This window comes from Myxine glutinosa, chromosome 3 (genome assembly GCF_964187855.1).
Source record: "Myxine glutinosa chromosome 3, kmMyxGlut1.1, whole genome shotgun sequence".
Lineage (NCBI taxonomy): Eukaryota > Metazoa > Chordata > Myxini > Myxiniformes > Myxinidae > Myxine > Myxine glutinosa.
The window spans coordinates 107,774,065-107,796,578 of NC_136263.1; the positions used below are offsets into that span (position 1 = coordinate 107,774,065).

The 22,514-nt window shown below is 43.8% G+C and overlaps 1 protein-coding gene across 8 annotated transcripts in view; it reads left to right on the forward strand.

The window, feature by feature from the left end:
• The window catches only part of LOC137413458 (receptor-type tyrosine-protein phosphatase H-like), a 308,008-nt gene that overhangs the window by 166,679 nt on the left and 118,815 nt on the right, over window positions 1-22,514 (forward strand). For all 8 annotated transcript variants that reach the window (XM_078774403.1, XM_078774405.1, XM_078774399.1 and 5 more), the window contains 5 exons: window positions 4,108-4,201; window positions 7,052-7,093; window positions 7,190-7,219; window positions 13,637-13,700; window positions 17,563-17,653. In XM_078774403.1, the coding sequence (XP_078630529.1) occupies window positions 4,108-4,201; window positions 7,052-7,093; window positions 7,190-7,219; window positions 13,637-13,700; window positions 17,563-17,653 (321 nt within the window). The remainder of the gene's footprint in view (window positions 1-4,107; window positions 4,202-7,051; window positions 7,094-7,189; window positions 7,220-13,636; window positions 13,701-17,562; window positions 17,654-22,514) is intronic.

The following is a 22,514-nucleotide window of genomic DNA, read 5'->3' on the forward strand; positions in this document are numbered from 1 at the left end:
GTGCTCGCACGATAAAGCCAGACAAAATGGACGACACAGGAACGAAGTTTCACCGAGCTATTTATTTAGCTCAAAACCAAAGAACTCAAAAGCACACTGAATCCGCCCCTTGAACGGGCGGCAATTTATATCGCAAACTGAACACACAAAAGCCATGTCTCTCAGGCCGGGCGTGGTATGCAAAATAGGTAAGTCACGCCTCTCGACGGGGCGTGGTATGCAAGGCAAGTGTTCGCCCGAGAAGGGCAAGTCTGGACACGCCCGGGCGAGTCCGGACACGTGACCGCTCGCCGGTTGCGTCATCGGCCGGTGCACGGTAATTGTGTCATGCTTCCGGTAACCGCTACAACCTCAATATATGCAGATGAACTTGACGGAGAGATTGGTGAAATGCCGGCTGAGATGGGCTGGCCATTTAGTAAATACAGTCGTGGCCAAAAATATTGGCACCCTTGCACGTTTTTCAAATAATGCACCATTTATTCGAGAACATTGTTGAAATTAAAATATATTTTGGCATCCACGTATGTATTTCTTTGTATTGCAGTGGAACAAAATAAAAAAAGCTGATATAATTACTAAATCTTAGCTTTATCCACACAGAAATCCTAAAATGGCCCGGACAATATTATTGGCACCGTTTAAATGTTGTTAGAAATAATTATATTTCAAGCAGGTGATTCTCCTTTACTTTGGAATTGAACTCACCTGTGGTTAGTTGCAGGTGCCTGCAATATAAAAATCACTCATTCAACCAGTTTGAAGAGAGAAAAGGAGTCATTCTGCTGTTTTGTGTCACTGTGTATACCACAATGAGGATGGAGAAAATAAAGAAAACCAGAGAATTGTCTGAGGAGGTCAAACACAAGATTGTATCCAACCAAGCATGGACATTTTCAAGGCTACAAGTCCATCTCCAGAGACCTTGATGTTTCTGTGTCCACCATACGCAATGTTATCAGGAAGTTTAAGGCCCATTGCATTGTAGCCAACCTCCCTGGATGTGGCCGCAAGAGAAAACTTGATCGAAGATTCAGCAAAGGATTGTTTGAATGGTGGAGAAAACACCTCAATCAACTGCCAAACAGATTCAAGCAGACCTTCAGACACAAGGTACGACAGTTTCAACTCGCACCATCCGTCGCCAACTCAATGAAAGGGGGTTCTATGGTAGGAGACCCAGGAGGACATCACTGCTGAGAGAGATAGACATAAGAAAGCCTGACTGGAGTTTTCCAATACACACATGAACAAGCCAAAATCCTTCTGGTCATGTGGACAGATGAGACCAAATTAGAGCTTTTTGTAAAGCACATCATCTCTATGTTTACAAAAAACAAAATGAAGCCTTCAAAGAAAAGAACACCTTCCCTACAGTCAAACATGGAGAAGGTTTAGTGATGTTTTGGGGTTGCTGTGCTGCCTTTGGCACTAGGTGTCTTGAATGTGTGCATGGCCTCATGATATCAGGCGATTACCAAGGCATTTTGGAGCGCAATGTTCAACCCAGTGTCAGAAAGCTGGGTCTCCGTCGAAGGTCATGGGTGTTGCAGCAGGACAATGACCCCAAACACACTTCAAAAAGCACCCAGGAATGGTTCAAGACAAAACGTTGGACTGTTCTGAAGTGGCCAGCAATGAGTCCAGATCTAAATCCAATTGAATACCTGTGGGGAGATCTGAAAACAGCAGTTGGGAGAAGACACCCTTCAAAATCTGGGAGAACTGGAGCAGTTTGCACAACAAGAGTGGGCCAACATGCTAGTAGAGAGGTGGATGAAGCTCATTCATGGCAATAGGAAGCACTTGACTGCATTGATTTTGTCCAAAGGCCGTGCTACCAAATATTAAGTCGAGGGTGTCAATAATTTTGTCAATGCCATTTCTTCTTATTTTCTGATTTAAAAGGATATATTTAGTTCTGAATCAGAAACAAAGTTTCTGTAATATTAACAGTGAAATAAATAATTGTGGAGCCTAAATACTTTTCAGTTTCAACTTGTTTTTAGAAAAAATTTTGAGTTATTTGAAAAGAGTGCAAGGGTGCCAATACCACGACTGTAAGGGGTGTTGCAAAAACTTTTACCTTTTTTTCCCCTGAGAACCCGTTACGGTTGTGCACGCATTCGGGGAAAAAAAGGTAAAATGTTTTGCAACATTCCTTAGGTTGAGTAGGAGGAAAAGAGGGAGACTGTGGTCGAGATGGGAGGATTGTGTAAAAAGAGGGGTATCTTTAAGGTGGGGGTGGTTGGAGAGTGGAGAGAGTTGGCTGAGGACAGAGGGAAGCAGAGGAGTATCGTGGTCAAGGCATGACTGAAGCTTGGTACCTTTGGTCCTCTGGGTTTTTGGGTCTTCGGGGTCTTTAAGGGTCTTTGGGTCCGACCACAAAATCGTTTGCTTGTGACAGAGGGTAATGCCAGATAAATGCCAAAAGCCAGAGGACAATGTTCTCGTGTGGCAGATGGACATTATTTTTCACAGTTCGTGCATTTTCGACTGTATGAGACCCAAAACTGTAGCCTTGCTGCTTGGTCAGGCTAGGAGGTGCTTACTATAGCATTTAAACGCACGGGGTTTTGCATGATCAGTCTACACCCCCTTTCAAGATTTTCACCTTTTGTTACCTTATAGCCTGGAATTAAATGGAATTCAGAAATTATGTTGGATATTGAATTATCTTGGCTCGGCTTCACGCTGTTGAATCCAAAGCTTTCAGAATCATTGGAATCTCCCGCGATGAAGCTATCTCTGAGGGCCTTTCACTCACTCACCGCAGGCAGGTAGGTGGTCTTTCTGTCTTCTACCGACTCCTCTCCGGCCTTGCTCCCCCAGCTCTCTCTGTGCTCTGTCCCCCAAATATTCCTACAGGTCGCACAAGATCTGCCAGCCACCCTCTGATGGTTAAACTGCCAAAATCTCGGCTCTCTGCTCACCTTCACTCTTTCATTCCTCTTTTCTCCCGCCTCTGGAACAAACTCCCACACTCACTTCAATCACACTCCTCCCTCCAGGTCTTCAAAACAGCTGTTCACCACCATCTCTTATCTTCCCCCATCCAAAACCTTGATCTTTTCTACCCCCACTAATTCACCCCAGATCCACCTTGTTTGAAATTCCAACTTCTTTCCTGGAAGTCTTGGCAGTGTCCATATGTTTTATACCTCTCCCACCCCCCCCCCCCCCCCTTCCCATGCCTCCCCCCCAAAGCCCTCTCCCTCCCACAGTTCTCTCGATGTCTCCATATCTCTCGGTCCCTGCTCTCAAATGTTGTGTTTGTGTCCTTCCCCCTCTCTCCCCATCTTGTCTACCGCTCCCGATGTTATTTGTTTTGTGTGTCTGTTTGTCTTTCTGTGTGATTCATGTTCGCTCTTTCACGAGCCTCGATCTTGTATACAAAAAAAAAAAAAAAAAAAAAAAAAAAAACCTGATCAGTATCAACAACAGTATCCAGTGACTTGTAAGACTGCTCCTGGCAAGGTACTGTATGTTTGGCAACAGTTTGTGATTGATGATGTTTATCGAGTCATTCCTTGGTGTCAAAATGGCTCTTTCACATAGCCATTGAGGATTCATGTAGTTTGCCCCTAGATTTGGGTAGCCCTACTTCTTCTGTACATACAATGTTTCCACAGCCAGCGAGGATGCAAATTTTGCCATCAGCAGGGTCAACAGGTACTTGGCCATTGCTCATCTGCAGGAGATGTGCTGAAAATGCTCCAATGGCTGTCTGATCTTGTAGATTTTGTTGTTTTTTAACTCAACTTTTTTCCCAAGATTTTCAAAAATTACTTTTTGCCAAAAACACTTCCCGGCACTCACTGATGAACGTTTGAAGTTTGCGGAAGATCCCACCCCTGAGAAAAATGGCGACACACACACACACATCTCTCTTATAATTGTGGATAATCTTTCCCATGACTCGACAGAAACGCATCACATTTGTTTTCTGGGTAATTGAAGGGTCCTTTTTGGGGACGGCGGTACCAATCAATAACATGACAAAGGTTTCGTCTCATAAGAGTCAAAATGCAAACATTTTAACCTATTGTGAGTGTGAAGACATTTGTTGAACACCAGAACGGTTACTTGCAAACTCCTCTTTCTCAGCCATCCATGTGGACTTGATTGTGGGATTGACAGTTTTCTTTCTTCTTGCTGCCATTATCATTGCAACTGGAGGATTCCTTATCAAAAAGTGCAGGTAAACTTTTCTTGTTGTTAATTTCAATTTTTTAATGATTATAAAGGACTGGTATGATATCCTAGACCTAGAGGTATGCACACTTACCTTGGGTTCAAATAGCGCACAAGCTATAAACAGTCATCCAGATGTTTCGCAGACAGGGCGATGCATCAATGTGTGCAGGATCCGTCTCCCATCACTGGTCATTGGTGGATGTTAAAGGTCACGGTGTCTTGTGTGAATAGTAGGTTAACTATCACCAACATAGTCAGGTTCACTATGTTTTTTCGTTCAAAATCATGGTAGATTAGCAAACCTATACATTTTTGGAAACGTTATTACATGGAAAATCTGAAAATCAATGTTTACATTTGCCAATTCCGACCAATTCGATTCGACCAATTCGACCAATCGACCAATTCCATTCGACCAATTCGACCATTCGACCAATCGCTTCGATCGACCATTCGACCATTCGACCGATTCGATTCGATTCGATTCATCGAATTCGATTCGATCGACCATTCGACCAATTCGATTTGCCAATCAATTTGACCGACCTTTGCTTGTGTGGAACGGACTGTGAAAACGATGCGGACTATATTGTCGGATACGACACACAGGACAGTGATGACGAACTCTGAATGGCATATTCTGTAATCGTGTATGTTTGATGCCATTGACTGCCTGTGTATATTTTGTCATTGACTGCCTGTGTAGATGTGAAGTTATACTGACTGCATGTGTATATATGATTTTGCTGACTGCCTGTGTATGTTTGGTGATATGAATTATTGTGACACATTCTGATGTTATTAACTGCCTGTACAAAATGATAACATGTATTTGATTATGCAACTTATCGCGAATATAAAGACAGTATTTTGCAATTCAAAACCTTTGATTCGTGTCTTACCATTCCCCATAGCACTAATTTGATACTTTCATTGGATTCCTTGTCCCTGAAAATATAGGTTTAGTATATTTTTAAAGGTTTTTAGGGTAATTAGAGGCAGAAATAGAACAAAATATGTATTTTACAGTGGCCATTTTGAAAATCCAAAATGGCCGCCATACAGGTATCTCTCCAAATGTAAACATTGATTTTTAGTTTCCTTATGCTATAACCTTTCCAAAAATGTATAGGTTTGCTAATCTACCATGATTTTGAACGAAATATAATTTATTGACATCGTGAACCTGACTGACACCCTGAACAAATTCCGAATTCCGGCCACATTCAGTTGAGTTTCCCGCGTCGGAGCCGCAGTGTCGAGGATTGGGTCTCGTCTTGAAATGTTTCTCAACCTGTTGTGGATGCCTCAAAGTTCAGTTAAGAGTAAAGAAAATATTTCTGTGACCCTGCTGATGCCAACCACAGAACCACTTTATTGGCATCAGTCACGATTCCTCACACAAAAGTCCGTGGCAACCAGCGACAAACGATTCAAAAATTCTCCGATGCCCTTGTCTACCACCACATTTGCACCTTTTCAAACCACCTTTTCTATCACTACATTTGCACCTTTTCTACCACCACATTTGCCCCTTTTTTTACCACCACATTTGCACCTTTTCTACCACCACATTTGCCCCTTTTGCTACCACCACATTTGCACCTTTTCTACCACCACATTTGCACCTTTTCTACCACCCCTTTTCTACCACCACATTTGCACCTTTTCTACCACCTTTTCTACCACCTTTTCTACCACCACATTTGTGCCTTTTCTACCACCACATTTGCACCTTTTCTACCACCACATTTGCACCTTTTCTACCACCTTTTCTCCCACCACATTTGCACCTTTTCTACCACCCCTTTTCTACCACCACATTTGCACCTTTTCTACCACCTTTTCTCCCACCACATTTGCACCTTTTCTACCACCTTTTCTCCCACCACATTTGCACCTTTTCTACCACCCCTTTTCTACCACCACATTTGCACCTTTTTTTACCACCCATTTTCTACCACCACATTTGCACCTTTTCTACATTTGCACCTTTTCTAGCACCACATTTGCACCTTTTCTACCACCTTTCTACCACCACATTTGCACCTTTTCTACCACCTTTTCTCCCACCACATTTGCACCTTTTCTACCACCCCTTTTCTACCACCACATTTGCACCTTTTTTTACCACCCATTTTCTACCACCACATTTGCACCTTTTCTACATTTGCACCTTTTCTACCACCACATTTGAACCTTTTCTACCACCTTTTCTACCACCACATTTGCACCATTTCTACCACCCCTTTTCTACCACCACATTTGCATTGTGCTGCCTATGTTCGCGTTCAAGTCTTCACTCGGCCATTCATACGGGAACCATGACCAAATTGTATAACAATAAGGCTGCTAACACACGTGAGAAAATTCCAGAAGGCATGATGTAATCTTGTTGTCTGGCTTTCTGCAGAAGCTCGTAAAGTAATGGTCATGGAGGGAAGTTTTGCTGAAGGTGAACAAATGGATGGCTGTGCAACGCCAGGAACATTCCAGCATTTCCTGGAAGTTTCTCCAGTGCTTTTAGCTTTATTGCCAAAAGTACTTTAAAACCTCCAGAAAATGCACTGTTGTGTTGTCAGCACCATGGAAAGTTTTGTATCTTTCATATAATTATTCTATAAAGTTTATTCGACATCACTCAACATAGCATTACCCAAATTTACGGTAATAATTTATCTGGATTATCTCTATCTTATATCAACTGTATTAAGTATTTTCATCTCTTATTGGCAAGACGTCTTGGCAAAATGTGGTTGATGGATGATTTTGTAAGTATTTGTGGGTTATCGATAAGTTGGATCAATCGGTTTACTGTTCTCGTGATTAATATCTGTCATGTCATGAACTGCAGGATTAAGAAACAGGATGAAATTACTCGTGACTTTTCTTTAAGGTAAGGAGCACGTGTTATGGATTCTCACACACACATTTGTTTATCGTTGTCAATATTCATTTGTTTGAAAATTTCACTTTTTGTCCATTTGTTCAGGTGTCAGAACTTGCCAATTTCACTGTCACAGTAAGTTATTCGCTTACTTGTCTGATTTTAACGGTTGCACTTGGTATTGTCCATAAACTGAACGATAAGCTAGCAAAATTTGTGTTTTGTTTTTCCCTTCACAAGACTCTATCAAGCAATTATTCCTTTCGCTATATCCTTGTCAAAATGGTGCCATATCTTGTCCCTAAAGTTATTGTCCATGTGGAATTTTGTATACTGTTGTGTATGGAGGGATTTGTGACACCACCTTTGAGAAGTACCTTCTCAAACTCAAATGTGGAATTTTGTATACTGTTGTAGCGGTTACCGCTGGATGTACATAATCGCCTTGCACCGGCCAGAACACGGCCAGACGCGCCTCTCCCGGGCATGCCCGGACTCACTGTTCCCGGGCACGCCCGAACCTCCCGGGCACGCCCGGTCTCGTCTTTCCCGGGCATGCCCGCTCTCGCCTTTCCAGGGCTCGCCCAGAGCGTCCGGGCATGCCCGCTATCGCCTTTCCAGGGCTCGCCCAGAGCGTCCGGGCATGCCCGCTATCGCCTTTCCAGGGCACGCCCAGAGCGTCCGGGCATGCCCGCTATCGCCTTTCCAGGGCTCGCCCAGAGCGTCCGGGCATGCCCGCTATCGCCTTTCCAGTGCTCGCCCAGAGCGCCCGGGCACGCCCAGCCTCGACTTGCCAGGCCGCAGCCAAACACGCCCGGGCAGGTCCAGACTCGCCTTTCCAAGGCTCGCCCTTGATACCCGGGCATGCCCGGTATAGCTTTTGCCGGGCAAACTTCCCGACATAAATGTGTATATATATTGCTGCCCGATAAACGGGCTTGTCAGAATACCTGAGCTGTTTGGTTTCAATAAAGCAACTCGGACGAATTCCGTCTTTGGTCGCGTCAATTCTTTCGACTCGCGTTGGAGCGCAGCTCCTTCATTGGTGACCTACCGACATGGATACAGCAGTGACGCTTAAACTGCCTACCTTCTGGGAGACTCACGCGGCTGTTTGGTTCGCCCAGGCGGACTCCCAGTTCGCCCTGCGAGGCATCACCGCGGACGACACCCGCTTCCACCATGTTGTGGCGGCGCTCGGTTCCACCACCGCGGCCCGCGCCTTGAGCCTCCTCCAGCACCCGCCGGCTGCTGACAAATATGACGCGCTGAAGACGCTCCTCCTCGGCGCTTTCGCCCTCTCACCGGCAGCACGCGCACGGCGCCTGCTTGAGCTGCCCGAGCTCGGCGACACGTGCCCGTCCGAGCGCATGGACTATATGCTCTCGTTGCTCGGCGAGCACTCTCCGACATTCCTGTTCCGGGAGCTGTTCCTCCGTCAGCTGCCTAACCCGGTACGCCTCGCCCTGGCTGGCACGTTGATCACGGATTCCCGCGCCCTCGCCAGGGAAGCCGATAAGATCTCCTCGGCGGGCCAGCACATCGGCGCGGTTACCTGGAGCCCGCCGCCGTCCGAGGCGACGCCCACGACGCCCGAGCGCCCTGCGCGGTTGGAGGCCGAACTGCCGGTGCAACTGGCGGCCGCCACGCCGCACCGCCCGCTTCCGACACGACGGCCGGGGCCTCCACCTGACCGGGCGTGGTGTTATTACCACGCCAGGTTCGGACACAAGGCTCGGACGTGCCGGCCCCCGTGCACTTTCGGCAGGTCGGGAAACGGCCGGGCCGGCGTTCATTCCCAGCCATGAGCGCCGGCCACTCGGGCAACTTGCTGTTTATTCGGGACAAAGCGTCTGGACGGCGTTTCCTGTGCGACACCGGCGCCCAACTGAGCGTCATACCTGCCTCCGAGCAGGACAGGCTGGACGCAGTTTGCGGCCCCTCTTTGGTCGCTGCTAATGGCTCGGCCATACGCACTTTCGGCCCACGCGTCGTCACCCTCTGCTTCGGCAGCCAGCGCTTTGAATGGACTTTCGTTACCGCCAGCGTCCCCGTGGCTTTGCTGGGCGCCGACTTCCTCTGCGCGCACGGGCTGCTGGTCGACGTCAAACGACGTCGCCTTGTCCACGCCGAGACCTTCAGCTCCCTGGCGTGCACAATGAGCAACTCCGCGCCGACTGAACTGGCGTGCGCCCTCCCGGCAACGAACGAGTTCGCTCGCCTGCTCGTGGAATTCCCGGCCCTCACGCGGCCGACGTTTTCGGCCGTCGTGGTGCGGCACGGGATCGAGCACCACATACCCACTACGGGCCCGCCGGTCTACGCCAGGGCCCGCCGCCTCGACCCAGCCAAGCTCGCCGTGGCAAAGGCCGAATTAGATGCGTTGGAGCACCTCGGCATCGTGCGGCGCTCCGATAGCGCGTGGGCCTCGCCACTGCACATCGTGCCAAAGCCGGGGGGTGGATGGCGCCCGTGTGGCGACTACCGCCGTCTCAATGACGCTACCACCCCCGACAGGTACCCGATCCCGCATATTCAGGACTTTTCCGCCCGTTTGGCGGGACGGGTCATCTTTTCGAAAATTGACCTGATACGGGGCTACCACCAGGTACCTGTCCGGGCGGCCGACGTCCCGAAGACGGCCGTCATCACGCCGTTCGGCCTGTTCGAATTTTTGCGGATGCCGTTTGGCCTCAAGAACGCGGCCCAGGCGTTCCAGCGCTTGATGGACGGCGTGCTGCGCGACCTGCCGTTTCTTTTCGTCTATCTGGACGACATCCTCGTCGCCAGCACGTCCCGCGCCGAGCACCTCCGAACACTGTTCGGTCGCCTCAGCGAGCACGGCTTAATTGTCAACCCGGTCAAATGCCACTTCGGCGCGACGACCGTTGACTTTTTGGGCCACCGCATCACCAAGACCGGGGCCGTGCCGCTGCCGACCAAGGTCGAGGCCATCACCACGTTCCCGCGTCCCCGTTCCATCAAGGCCCTCCAAGAGTTCCTCGGCATGGTGAATTTTTATCACCGATTCGTGCCCCGCGCTGCTCAGCTCATGCGGCCCCTTTACGAGGCCCTCCGGGGCAAGCCGGCCAAGCATGACATTGTTTGGTCCGCGGCCATGGACGCGGCCTTCGCCAGTGCCAAACGGGCCCTCGCCGACGCAACGCTGCTGGCTCACCCGGTGCTCAACGCGCCCATCGCCCTCACTACGGACGCCTCCAACTACGCGGTGGGCGCCGTCCATGAGCAATGGGTGGACGGGGTTTGGCAGCCACTCGCTTTTTTCAGCCGGCAACTCCGGCCGAACGAGTTAAACTACAGCACGTTCGACCGCGAGCTGCTCGGGCTATTCCTGGCCGTTCGCCATTTCCGACACCTCCTGGAGGGCCGCCCGTTCACGGCTTTCGTCGACCACAAGCCATTGGTCTACGCAATGGCTAAGGTCACGGAGCCGTGGTCGGCCCGCCAGCAGCGCCACCTCTCCGCCGTGTCGGAGTTCACCACGGACATCCAGCACGTCGCCGGCAAAGACAACGCCGTGGCCGACTGCCTTTCGCGGGCCAGCGCGAACGCGGTCCACCTCGGCGTGGACTTCACGCTCATGGCGGCCGACCAGACCACCGACGCCTCGGTGCAGGCACTCCGCGTGGCGGACACGGGCCTCCGCCTGGCCAACATCCCCTTCGCGGGCACCGTCCTGCTCTGCGACGTCTCCCAGGACCAGCCTCGCCCCATCGTGCCCGTTTCCTGGCAGCGCCGCATCTTCGCCTCCATCCACGGCCTTTCTCACCCGGGCCGGAAAGCTTCTCAGAAGCTGGTGTCGGCGCGTTTCGTCTGGCACGGCCTTCGACGAAACATCCGCGACTGGGCCAATGCCTGCACGGCCTGCCAGCGAGCCAAGGTCCACCGCCACACCCAGGCCCCGCTGGCACCTTTCGCCGTGCCTGAACGGCGTTTCGACCACGTCCACGTGGACCTGGTGGGTCCCCTGCCCCCCTCGCGGGGGTTCACCCACCTGCTCACCATGGTGGACAGGACCACCAGGTGGCCGGAGGCCGTGCCCCTCACCTCCACCACCACCGCCGACGTGGCGCAGGCGTTCATCGCCACCTGGGTCGCACGCTTCGGCGCACCAGCGGACATCTCGTCCGACCGCGGCCCACAGTTCACGTCTGAGCTTTGGGGCGCGGTCGCCCGTTCGTTGGGGGTCACGCTGCACCGCACCACGGCCTACCACCCCCAAGCCAATGGGTTGTGCGAGCGGTTTCACCGCTCCATGAAGGCCGCACTCATGGCCGGCCTTCAGGACGACGGTTGGGCCGACCGGCTGCCGTGGGTCCTTTTGGGCCTTCGCACGGCCCCCAAGGAAGACCTCCAGGCGTCCGCCGCCGAGCTCGTCTACGGCCAGCCACTCCGCGTCCCGGGCGAATTCGTGCCTGACGCTACCAGTCCCTGGTCCGCCGCTCGCCAACGCTCGGACCTCCAGGAGGCCGCCCGACGATTTGCCCCCGTGCCGACGTCTCGCCACGGTGGCCCCCAGTCCTACGTCCCCCCGGCGCTTCGCACAGCGGAGTACGTCTTTGTGCGTCATGACGCGCACCGGGGGCCACTTCGGCCGCCGTACGACGGGCCCTTCCGGGTCCTGCGACGGGGCGACAAGTCTTTCATCGTCGACTTCGGCGGCCGGCCGGACCGGATTTCTGTGGACCGCCTCAAACCGGCACACATGGACGTCGACCGACCACCACGGTTGGCCCTTCCTCCGCGGCGAGGCCGCCCCCCGTCCACAGTTCCCCCCGCTCGACCACCCACCACCACGTCAGACCCCTCCCCACGACCCTCCAGGGGTCGCTTCGGCCGGGTCATCCGGACCCCCCTTAAATTGACCCTGCCGGTGCAGGTCGATTCTGGAGGGGCGTGTGTAGCGGTTACCGCTGGATGTACATAATCGCCTTGCACCGGCCAGAACACGGCCAGACGCGCCTCTCCCGGGCATGCCCGGACTCACTGTTCCCGGGCACGCCCGAACCTCCCGGGCACGCCCGGTCTCGTCTTTCCCGGGCATGCCCGCTCTCGCCTTTCCAGGGCTCACCCAGAGCGTCCGGGCATGCCCGCTATCGCCTTTCCAGGGCTCGCCCAGAGTGTCCGGGCATGCCCGCTATCGCCTTTCCAGGGCACGCCCAGAGCGTCCGGGCATGCCCGCTATCGCCTTTCCAGGGCTCGCCCAGAGCGTCCGGGCATGCCCGCTATCGCCTTTCCAGTGCTCGCCCAGAGCGCCCGGGCACGCCCAGCCTCGACTTGCCAGGCCGCAGCCAAACACGCCCGGGCAGGTCCAGACTCGCCTTTCCAAGGGTCGCCCTTGATACCCGGGCATGCCCGGTATAGCTTTTGCCGGGCAAACTTCCCGACATAAATGTGTATATATATTGCTGCCCGATAAACGGGCTTGTCAGAATACCTGAGCTGTTTGGTTTCAATAAAGCAACTCGGACGAATTCCGTCTTTGGTCGCGTCAATTCTTTCGACTCGCGTTGGAGCGCAGCTCCTTCACTGTTGTGTATGGGGGGATTTCAGTACCCACAATACAGTGCATGGCTGCCATATTGGTTGGCAAGCTAAACAAGCCAGAAAAGGTAAACAAGGCCAAATAATTAGCATAACCTTCCATTACAGTAAGCCAGAACTAGATGGTATTCCTAGAATACTTACCCTGCGCAGTCAACTTGGTGCAGCCAACTCTTCTGTTTTTGAAGGGGTTTTTTTTTTGATCCAATATGGCTGCCAGACCACGTGAGCGATGACATCATAAATTTATATTCTCCAATATAATTATCGCAAAGGTCACGCTTAATACATTTCAAACTCATCAGACTAAGCATTGTCCCTGTCAAATTTTGAAATCATAATTACGGCACCAAGGACGACATCGTTAACAACACCTTTTCCCCATATGGAGTTCTTTACAATGAGCCACATTTCAATTTTTTCCATGGAGCGGTTTTGGAGATATAGAGGTGCAACTTTTTCTGTTTTTCCAAAATGGCGTCTGTACCACGTGACCTATGATGTCATGATTATCATTTAAATAATTATACAGGAGCCGCTCATATTCTGAAAATTTCGTGACCATCGGACTAACAGTTGCCGAGAAAATGAATTTTTAAAATGCATACACGTACGTACGTCACACGTACGCATGTAAGCACCTGAATGCCTAACCCTCCTTTTCGCTTTGCAAGCGCAGCATAATAATGACATAAGTTTGCTGGATTGTGGAGCTGCTGATGCTATCGTTGCTAGGGGAGTGAATACAACCAACATGGCGGCACCATTGGCATTATGGGATAACTCTGAAAACCCTCTATTACAAGGAAAGTTGGAGAAGGCCATTTGGCCCAACAAGGCTGCACACACTTGCCGATATTTTTCATCAAACGTTTCAATTCAAACCATGATGAAAGATCACCTCGCGCTAGATACAGTATCCAGGTCATGTATTAATGGAGAGCCATGTATAATTAACTGTGATTTGCCTACTCTTTGCCCCTGTAGGTTTCACGATCATTACCATAACCTTGAAGCCAACTCGGAGTTGGGATTTTCTGAAGAGTTTGCGGTAAGCGTTACGAGCAAACTGCTTTTACCTAGAAATGATACAAAACATTATTTTATTCATGGATCCTGCTTAATGGTCCTGTAGAAACATTTTCATTTTTAGTCGCAGGTCTACATGAGCTCCACATGGTTGTTGTTGTTGTTGTCATTGTTGTGGTTTTTGTTGGGGGTCGAGTGTTGAAATGTGCACCCATTGGTCGGACAGCTGTCGGACCCCACCCACATTTGTTGCTTGACTTCACCCACCATGGCCATGACACCCAGACTACATAATATGGCTGCCATCTTGGTTTTATGGTGGGCCTAAGACATCAGGCCAGTAGGCCTCTGCTGATTATACACTGCCCGGGTCTGTTGCGTCAGATTTCCATTGGCTTTGTTTGGGTCGAGTGTTACAATGAGGGACCCCAAAAAATGTAATCAATGTCAAATAAAAATTCTTAGTAAAGTTTAAGTCAGCAGCACGCATGTTACGTAATTGTTGAGCATATCAGGGTTAAATAATCTGTGACCATGACAAATCAGCTCCTTCTGATAACCGTGGTGGAGGGTGGCATGTATGAGAAGTGTCGAGTTAATCTTTTAATAGCGCTGTTGTGGAATCAAACTCAGATCTCTCACAAGAAATGAGGCTTTATTGAACTATTTCTCTACCCATTCATACAACACAAGAATGCAGATTATTGGTTTCATAAAGAAGGCAATCAAAGCATACATCTCTTTCTCGTTTCTTGCAGCAAGCAATTACACACCTGTTAATCTCAGCAGTCTACAGCGCTGGGGATACAGAATGCCACACGATCGCACATTGAATGGACACAGTTTATATAAGCTCCCTCAAGGTCGTCCCTTCACGCGGATAGTCTCTTCACTCAGCTCGAGACATTACAACATATTTCACCACAAGCGCATTAAATGTGCATTTCCCAATCACGCTGTTCATCTTTTATTTAAGAGTGCTTTAAATGGCATTACAGGATTCTTTAAATCAGCTTGTTACAGGATTTTGGCGCAGGTCGTGCCCACAGTCATTCTTGTTATTTCATGATTGTTCAATAAAAAGTTTTGTCTGTATGACTTAAAAGGGTTCTATAGCTTATGTTTGCACTGGGGGAAAGGGTAGGGGTGGAAGTTGTGTTATATAAACTGAGAAGCATGAGAATAGGTAGAGTTGGGGGTGAGGGAGGGAGGGAGGAAAATGAGGGGAGGTTGAAGAGAAAGGAAATATTCCAGGTTAAGTGGAGGCCAAAGTAACAAGAGAGAAACTTGCTTTGCAATTCAATAATATCAGTTCAGTTCAAGCTCAGTTCAGTTCAATATCAGTTCAGTTCAATATCAAGTTTCAGTTCAATATCAGTAACCACATCCCTTTATTTGGACGCTGTAGAATTCAGTGACAGTGACAAAAAAAAAAAGCCGATGTACATACATGAAGCAAAAACATGTGTACGGCTCAAGTGCATATATAATACATCGTGGTTATATACCTGGGATAATTCCAATTGCACTGGGTCATGCACTAACTCCCAGGCCTAAGGCCCGAGGCCTGCCGATCTGTGCTGCTTCATTGGGCTGCAGTCAGGCTACCTGTCCAGCCAATGGGTGTAAAGTAGAGGGGTGGAGTCAGGGCAGCTGAAAACTGAGCCATGTATAAAGTTAGAAAGGGCATAACTCCGTGAAAAATTTAGGAAATGCCCTGAAACTCGAATGTGTTCTGTTAACTTATCATGATAAAGCTATGTACCAAGTTTCAGTTGAATATGTTAAAGGGTGAGGGTGGGAACTTTGGAAAACCACAGGTGGGATGGACGGAAGGACAGGTGGACGTACCGACAGAGGGAGAGCACACCTATAGTCCTCTCCCGTGAATCCCGTAGGGAACTAATTGGAGAAAGGGAAGGGACACGTATGGAGAGTACAAGGGTCATGAAATATAGTTCCGCCATTTTGACATGTGTAATAAATCATCAATATACTACACTTTTTATCGAGCCTCGGTTCTACCAAGGCAGTCTCTTGGGCAAAGGGTATACTGGGTGGGTGGGGGGGGGGGGGGGGGTTTGCCGTTGCCTTCCCACAATCATTCAGGGCAGGACTTTTTTATTTGCTCAGAGCAGGGCCGGTGCAAGAGCATTTGGCACCCTAGGTGAACCTTCAGATTTGCCCTTGGCGGAAGAGGGGGCACTATTAACTCTTGAAAATGCATATTGTGCATTTTTAGCTCACTTGGAACGAAGTTCTGGGGAGCTTATGCGATGGTGCGTCGTCTGTCCCGTCAGTCCGTCCGTCCGTCCGAAAACACTTGAAACTTCTTCTCCGAAACCGCTGATGGGATTGCGACCAAATTTAGCACAAATTATATTTGTTCTGTTGTGACTAAAGTTTGTTCACGGCATTGAAAAAAAATCTGCCCCTTTGGGGGTGTATGGGGGGGCTGCCCCCCAAAAGAGGTATTTGCTTTCTTCTCAGAAACTACACACGCAATTTTGATGAAACTTCACCTCGACCTTAATCACCCGTGATGTACCAATGTTTGTTCAGGGCATTAGAAAAATTGGGGTCTTAGGAGGATATGGGGTTGGGGTGGGGGGGGGGGGTTGCCCCCCCCCCCAAATAGGTATTTTTTTGTTTGTTTGTTTAAAGTTTTATGATTATGTTTGTATGATTCTACATGCTAGTTCGTATGATTGACCACAGAAGTACAGGGAGGGTGAAGAGGATGTGGAGAGGAATAAATGTGTTGGGGACATTATCTGTGAGATTATTTTTGCAAACAAAGTTTGAAATATCTGGTGGTCGTGCCAACTTTGGAAGTCATCTTGCAATGGCTTGCAATTCATTCAACACCCCCAACAAATTGTTAACAGAAAGTGCAACTGCTGAGCTTCCTCTCTGCCAGATAACTCCGCCCCTTTGCTATTGTTATCTTGCGATTGTCTGCCATTGATTCTCCACGGGCTGCTTGAGCCTGCGACACGCCCACCATTACCAGCAGTTTTCAGGTGGCGTTGGTGGTTCTTATACTTAAACACAGGGGCTGACAGGATAGTCTAGACCTGGATGTATGCACACTCGCCTCTAAGCTGTCTAGCCTGGGTTTGAATCCCGACCAAACTATAAACGGTCATCCTGGTGTTTCGCAGGCACGGTAATTCATCAATGTGTGTGCTGTCCATCAAATGGGCGTTAAACGAGGGTCCCAAAGAGGAGGCGAGCTATCGCCGGCACCATGGCCAAATTCCTGCCCAAACCAGCAGAGGGATTGCATTAGCTGCACAGCAGCGCCATCAGCCAATGATGCCACTCCGCAGACTTGTGCTGCATATGGATGAAGAACTTCAACGCACGATCACGGGGTGTACTTTCGGCATCACCGGTGGGGGTTTGGGGTCAGGGACATCTGGTCATCTGGTGTGTGGAGCTGGCTATACACATAACAGTTTTTATTAAAGAAAAACTCAAAGTTTACTTGTTTAATTTCATGAGTCATTGTTTCATTTAATTTTGATGCCCCCAAATTTTTCCGCTCTGGGTGCCCAGTTTACCTAATGGTCTACGGCCTTGGTTCAGACCACCGGCAATAACTCGCTCACTCTTGATGAAAGACAGCGTAGGATCTTTAACATCCACTAACAAGCCGTGCTGGCAGACGAGTACTCTTGCTTGACGTCCATGCAATGGACAGCGCACACATTGATGTCTCGCCTTGCATGCAAATCACCAGGGTGGGAGTTTATAGCTGGGTCAATGAGAGTGCGTATACCTACCTCTGAAGTCTAAGCTATCCTACCAGCTCATATAATGCATGTACAGTACAGCTCCTAACTCTGAAAGCCACCAGTGAATGCCTCATGTCCTTGCAGAAACTTCAAGACGTAGGAAGATGCGAGATTATCTCTGTGGCTAGGCTGCCAGAGAATCGGGAAAGGAACCGCTATACGAACATCCTGCCATGTAAGTTTAAATACCACCAATCACTCGAGTTATTAAGCCTATTATTTTAGCTCTTACACGTTAATTTTATTGTTATTTTAGCTCTTACACGTTAATTTTATTACGAGTTATTTTAGCTCTTACACGTTAATTTTATTAAGAGTTATTTTAGCTCTTACACGTTAATTTTATGAAGTTATTTTAGCTCTTACACGTTAATTTTATTAAGTTATTTTAGCTCTTACACGTTAATTTTATTAAGTTATTTTAGCTCTTACACGTTAATTTTATTGGTATTTTAGCTCTTACACGTTAATTTTATTGGTATTTTATCTCTTACACGTTAATTTTATTAAGTTATTTTAGCTCTTACACGTTAATTTTATTGTTATTTTAGCTCTTACACGTTAATTTTATTAAGAGTTATTTTAGCTCTTACACGTTAATTTTATTAAGTTATTTTAGCTCTTACACGTTAATTTTATTAAGAGTTATTTTATCTCTTACACGTTAATTTTATTAAGACTTATTTTAGCTCTTACACGTTAATTTTATTGTTATTTTAGCTCTTACACGTTAATTTTATTAAGAGTGATTTTAGCTCTTACACGTCAATTTTATTAAGTTATTTTAGCTCTTACACGTTAATTTTATTAAGTTATTTTATCTCTTACACGTTAATTTTATGAAGAGTTATTTTATCTCTTACACGTTAATTTTATTAAGACTTATTTTAGGTCTTACACGTTAATTTTATTGTTATTTTAGCTCTTACACGTTAATTTTATTACGAGTTATTTTAGCTCTTACACGTTAATTTTATTAAGAGTTATTTTAGCTCTTACACGTTAATTTTATTAAGAGTTATTTTAGCTCTTACACGTTAATTTTATTAAGTTATTTTAGCTCTTACACGTTAATTTTATTAAGAGTTATTTTAGCTCTTACACGTTAATTTTATGAAGTTATTTTAGCTCTTACACGTTAATTTTATTAAGAGTTATTTTAGCTCTTACACGTTAATTTTATTAAGTTATTTTAGCTCTTACACGTTAATTTTATTAAGAGTTCTTTTAGCTCTTACACGTTAATTTTATTAAGAGTTATTTTAGCTCTTACACGTTAATTTTATTGTTATTTTAGCTCTTACACGTTAATTTTATTAAGTTATTTTAGCTCTTACACGTTAATTTTATTAAGTTATTTTAGCTCTTACACGTTAATTTTATGAAGTTATTTTAGCTCTTACACGTTAATTTTATTAAGAGTTATTATAGCTCTTACACATTAATTTTATTAAGTTATTTTAGCTCTTACACGTTAATTTTATTAAGAGTTATTTTATCTCTTACACGTTAATTTTATTAAGACTTATTTTAGCTCTTACACGTTAATTTTATTGTTATTTTAGCTCTTACACGTTAATTTTATTAAGTTATTTTAGCTCTTACATGTTAATTTTATTAAGTTATTTTAGCTCTCACACGTTAATTTTATTAAGTTATTTTAGCTCTTACACGTTAATTTTATTAAGTTATTTTAGCTCTCACACGTTAATTTTATTAAGTTATTTTAGCTCTTACACGTTAATTTTATTAAGAGTTATTTTATCTCTTACACGTTAATTTTATTAAGACTTATTTTAGCTCTTACACGTTAATTTTATTGTTATTTTAGCTCTTACACGTTAATTTTATTAAGTTATTTTAGCTCTTACACGTTAGTTTTATTAAGTTATTTTATCTCTTACACGTTAATTTTATTAAGAGTTATTTTATCTCTTACACATTAATTTTATTAAGACTTATTTTAGGTCTTGCACGTTAATTTTATTGTTATTTTAGCTCTTACACGTTAATTTTATTACGAGTTATTTTAGCTCTTACACGTTAATTTTATTAAGAGTTATTTTAGCTCTTACACGTTAATTTTATGAAGTTATTTTAGCTCTTACACGTTAATTTTATGAAGTTATTTTAGCTCTTACACGTTAATTTTCTTAAGTTATTTTAGCTCTTACACGTTAATTTTATTGGTATTTTAGCTCTTACACGTTAATTTTATTGGTATTTTATCTCTTACACGTTAATTTTATTAAGTTATTTTAGCTCTTACACGTTAATTTTATTGTTATTTTAGCTCTTACACGTTAATTTTATTAAGAGTTATTTTAGCTCTTACACGTTAATTTTATTAAGTTATTTTAGCTCTTACACGTTAATTTTATTAAGTTATTTTAGCTCTTACACGTTAATTTTATTAAGAGTTATTTTAGCTCTTACACGTTAATTTTATTGTTATTTTAGCTCTTACACGTTAATTTTATTAAGAGTTATTTTAGCTCTTACATGTTAATTTTATTAAGTTATTTTAGCTCTTACACGTTAATTTTATGAAGTTATTTTAGCTCTTACACGTTAATTTTATTAAGAGTTATTTTAGCTCTTACACATTAATTTTATTAAGTTATTTTAGCTCTTACACGTTAATTTTATTAAGAGTTATTTTATCTCTTACACGTTAATTTTATTAAGACTTATTTTAGCTCTTACACGTTAATTTTATTGTTATTTTAGCTCTTACACGTTAATTTTATTAAGAGTTATTTTAGCTCTTACACGTTAATTTTATTAAGTTATTTTAGCTCTTACACGTTAATTTTATTAAGTTATTTTAGCTCTCACACGTTAATTTTATTAAGTTATTTTAGCTCTTACACGTTAATTTTATTAAGAGTTATTTTATCTCTTACACGTTAATTTTTTTAAGACTTATTTTAGCTCTTACATGTTAATTTTATTGTTATTTTAGCTCTTACACGTTAATTTTATTAAGAGTTATTTTAGCTCTTACACGTTCATTTTATTAAGTTATTTTAGCTCTTACACGTTAATTTTATTAAGTTATTTTTTCTCTTACACGTTAATTTTATTAAGAGTTATTTTATCTCTTACACGTTAATTTTATTAAGACTTATTTTAGGTCTTACACGTTAATTTTATTGTTATTTTAGCTCTTACACGTTAATTTTATTACGAGTTATTTTAGCTCTTACACGTTAATTTTATTAAGAGTTATTTTAGCTCTTACACGTTAATTTTATGAAGTTATTTTAGCTCTTACACGTTAATTTTATTAAGAGTTATTTTAGCTCTTACACGTTAATTTTATTAAGTTATTTTAGCTCTTACACGTTAATTTTATTAAGAGTTATTTTAGCTCTTACACGTTAATTTTATTAAGACTTATTTTAGCTCTTACACGTTAATTTTATTGTTATTTTAGCTCTTACACGTTAATTTTATTAAGAGTTATTTTAGCTCTTACATGTTAATTTTATTAAGTTATTTTAGCTCTTACACGTTAATTTTATTAAGAGTTATTTTATCTCTTACACGTTAATTTTATTAAGACTTATTTTAGCTCTTACACGTTCATTTTATGTTATTTTAGCTCTTACACGTTAATTTTATTACGAGTTATTTTAGCTCTTACACGTTAATTTTATTAAGAGTTATTTTAGCTCTTACACGTTAATTTTATTGTTATTTTAGCTCTTACACGTTAATTTTATTAAGAGTTATTTTAGCTCTTACACGTTAATTTTATTAAGTTATTTTAGCTCTTACACGTTAATTTTATGAAGTTATTTTAGCTCTTACACGTTAATTTTATTAAGAGTTATTTTAGCTCTTACACATTAATTTTATTAAGTTATTTTAGCTCTTACACGTTAATTTTATTAAGAGTTATTTTATCTCTTACACGTTAATTTTATTAAGACTTATTTTAGCTCTTACACGTTAATTTTATTGTTATTTTAGCTCTTACACGTTAATTTTATTAAGAGTTATTTTAGCTCTTACACGTTAATTTTATTAAGTTATTTTAGCTCTTACACGTTAATTTTATTAAGTTATTTTAGCTCTCACACGTTAATTTTATTAAGTTATTTTAGCTCTTACACGTTAATTTTATTAAGAGTTATTTTATCTCTTACACGTTAATTTTTTTAAGACTTATTTTAGCTCTTACATGTTAATTTTATTGTTATTTTAGCTCTTACACGTTAATTTTATTAAGAGTTATTTTAGCTCTTACACGTTCATTTTATTAAGTTATTTTAGCTCTTACACGTTAATTTTATTAAGTTATTTTTTCTCTTACACGTTAATTTTATTAAGAGTTATTTTATCTCTTACACGTTAATTTTATTAAGACTTATTTTAGGTCTTACACGTTAATTTTATTGTTATTTTAGCTCTTACACGTTAATTTTATTACGAGTTATTTTAGCTCTTACACGTTAATTTTATTAAGAGTTATTTTAGCTCTTACACGTTAATTTTATGAAGTTATTTTAGCTCTTACACGTTAATTTTATTAAGAGTTATTTTAGCTCTTACACGTTAATTTTATTAAGTTATTTTAGCTCTTACACGTTAATTTTATTAAGAGTTATTTTAGCTCTTACACGTTAATTTTATTAAGACTTATTTTAGCTCTTACACGTTAATTTTATTGTTATTTTAGCTCTTACACGTTAATTTTATTAAGAGTTATTTTAGCTCTTACATGTTAATTTTATTAAGTTATTTTAGCTCTTACACGTTAATTTTATTAAGTTATTTTATCTCTTACACGTTAATTTTATTAAGAGTTATTTTATCTCTTACACGTTAATTTTATTAAGACTTATTTTAGCTCTTACACGTTAATTTTATGAAGTTATTTTAGCTCTTACACTTTAATGTTATTAAGAGTTATTTTAGCTCTTACACGTTAATTTTATTAAGTTATTTTAGCTCTTACACGTTAATTTTATTAAGTTATTTTATCTCTTACACGTTAATTTTATTAAGAGTTATTTTATCTCTTACAC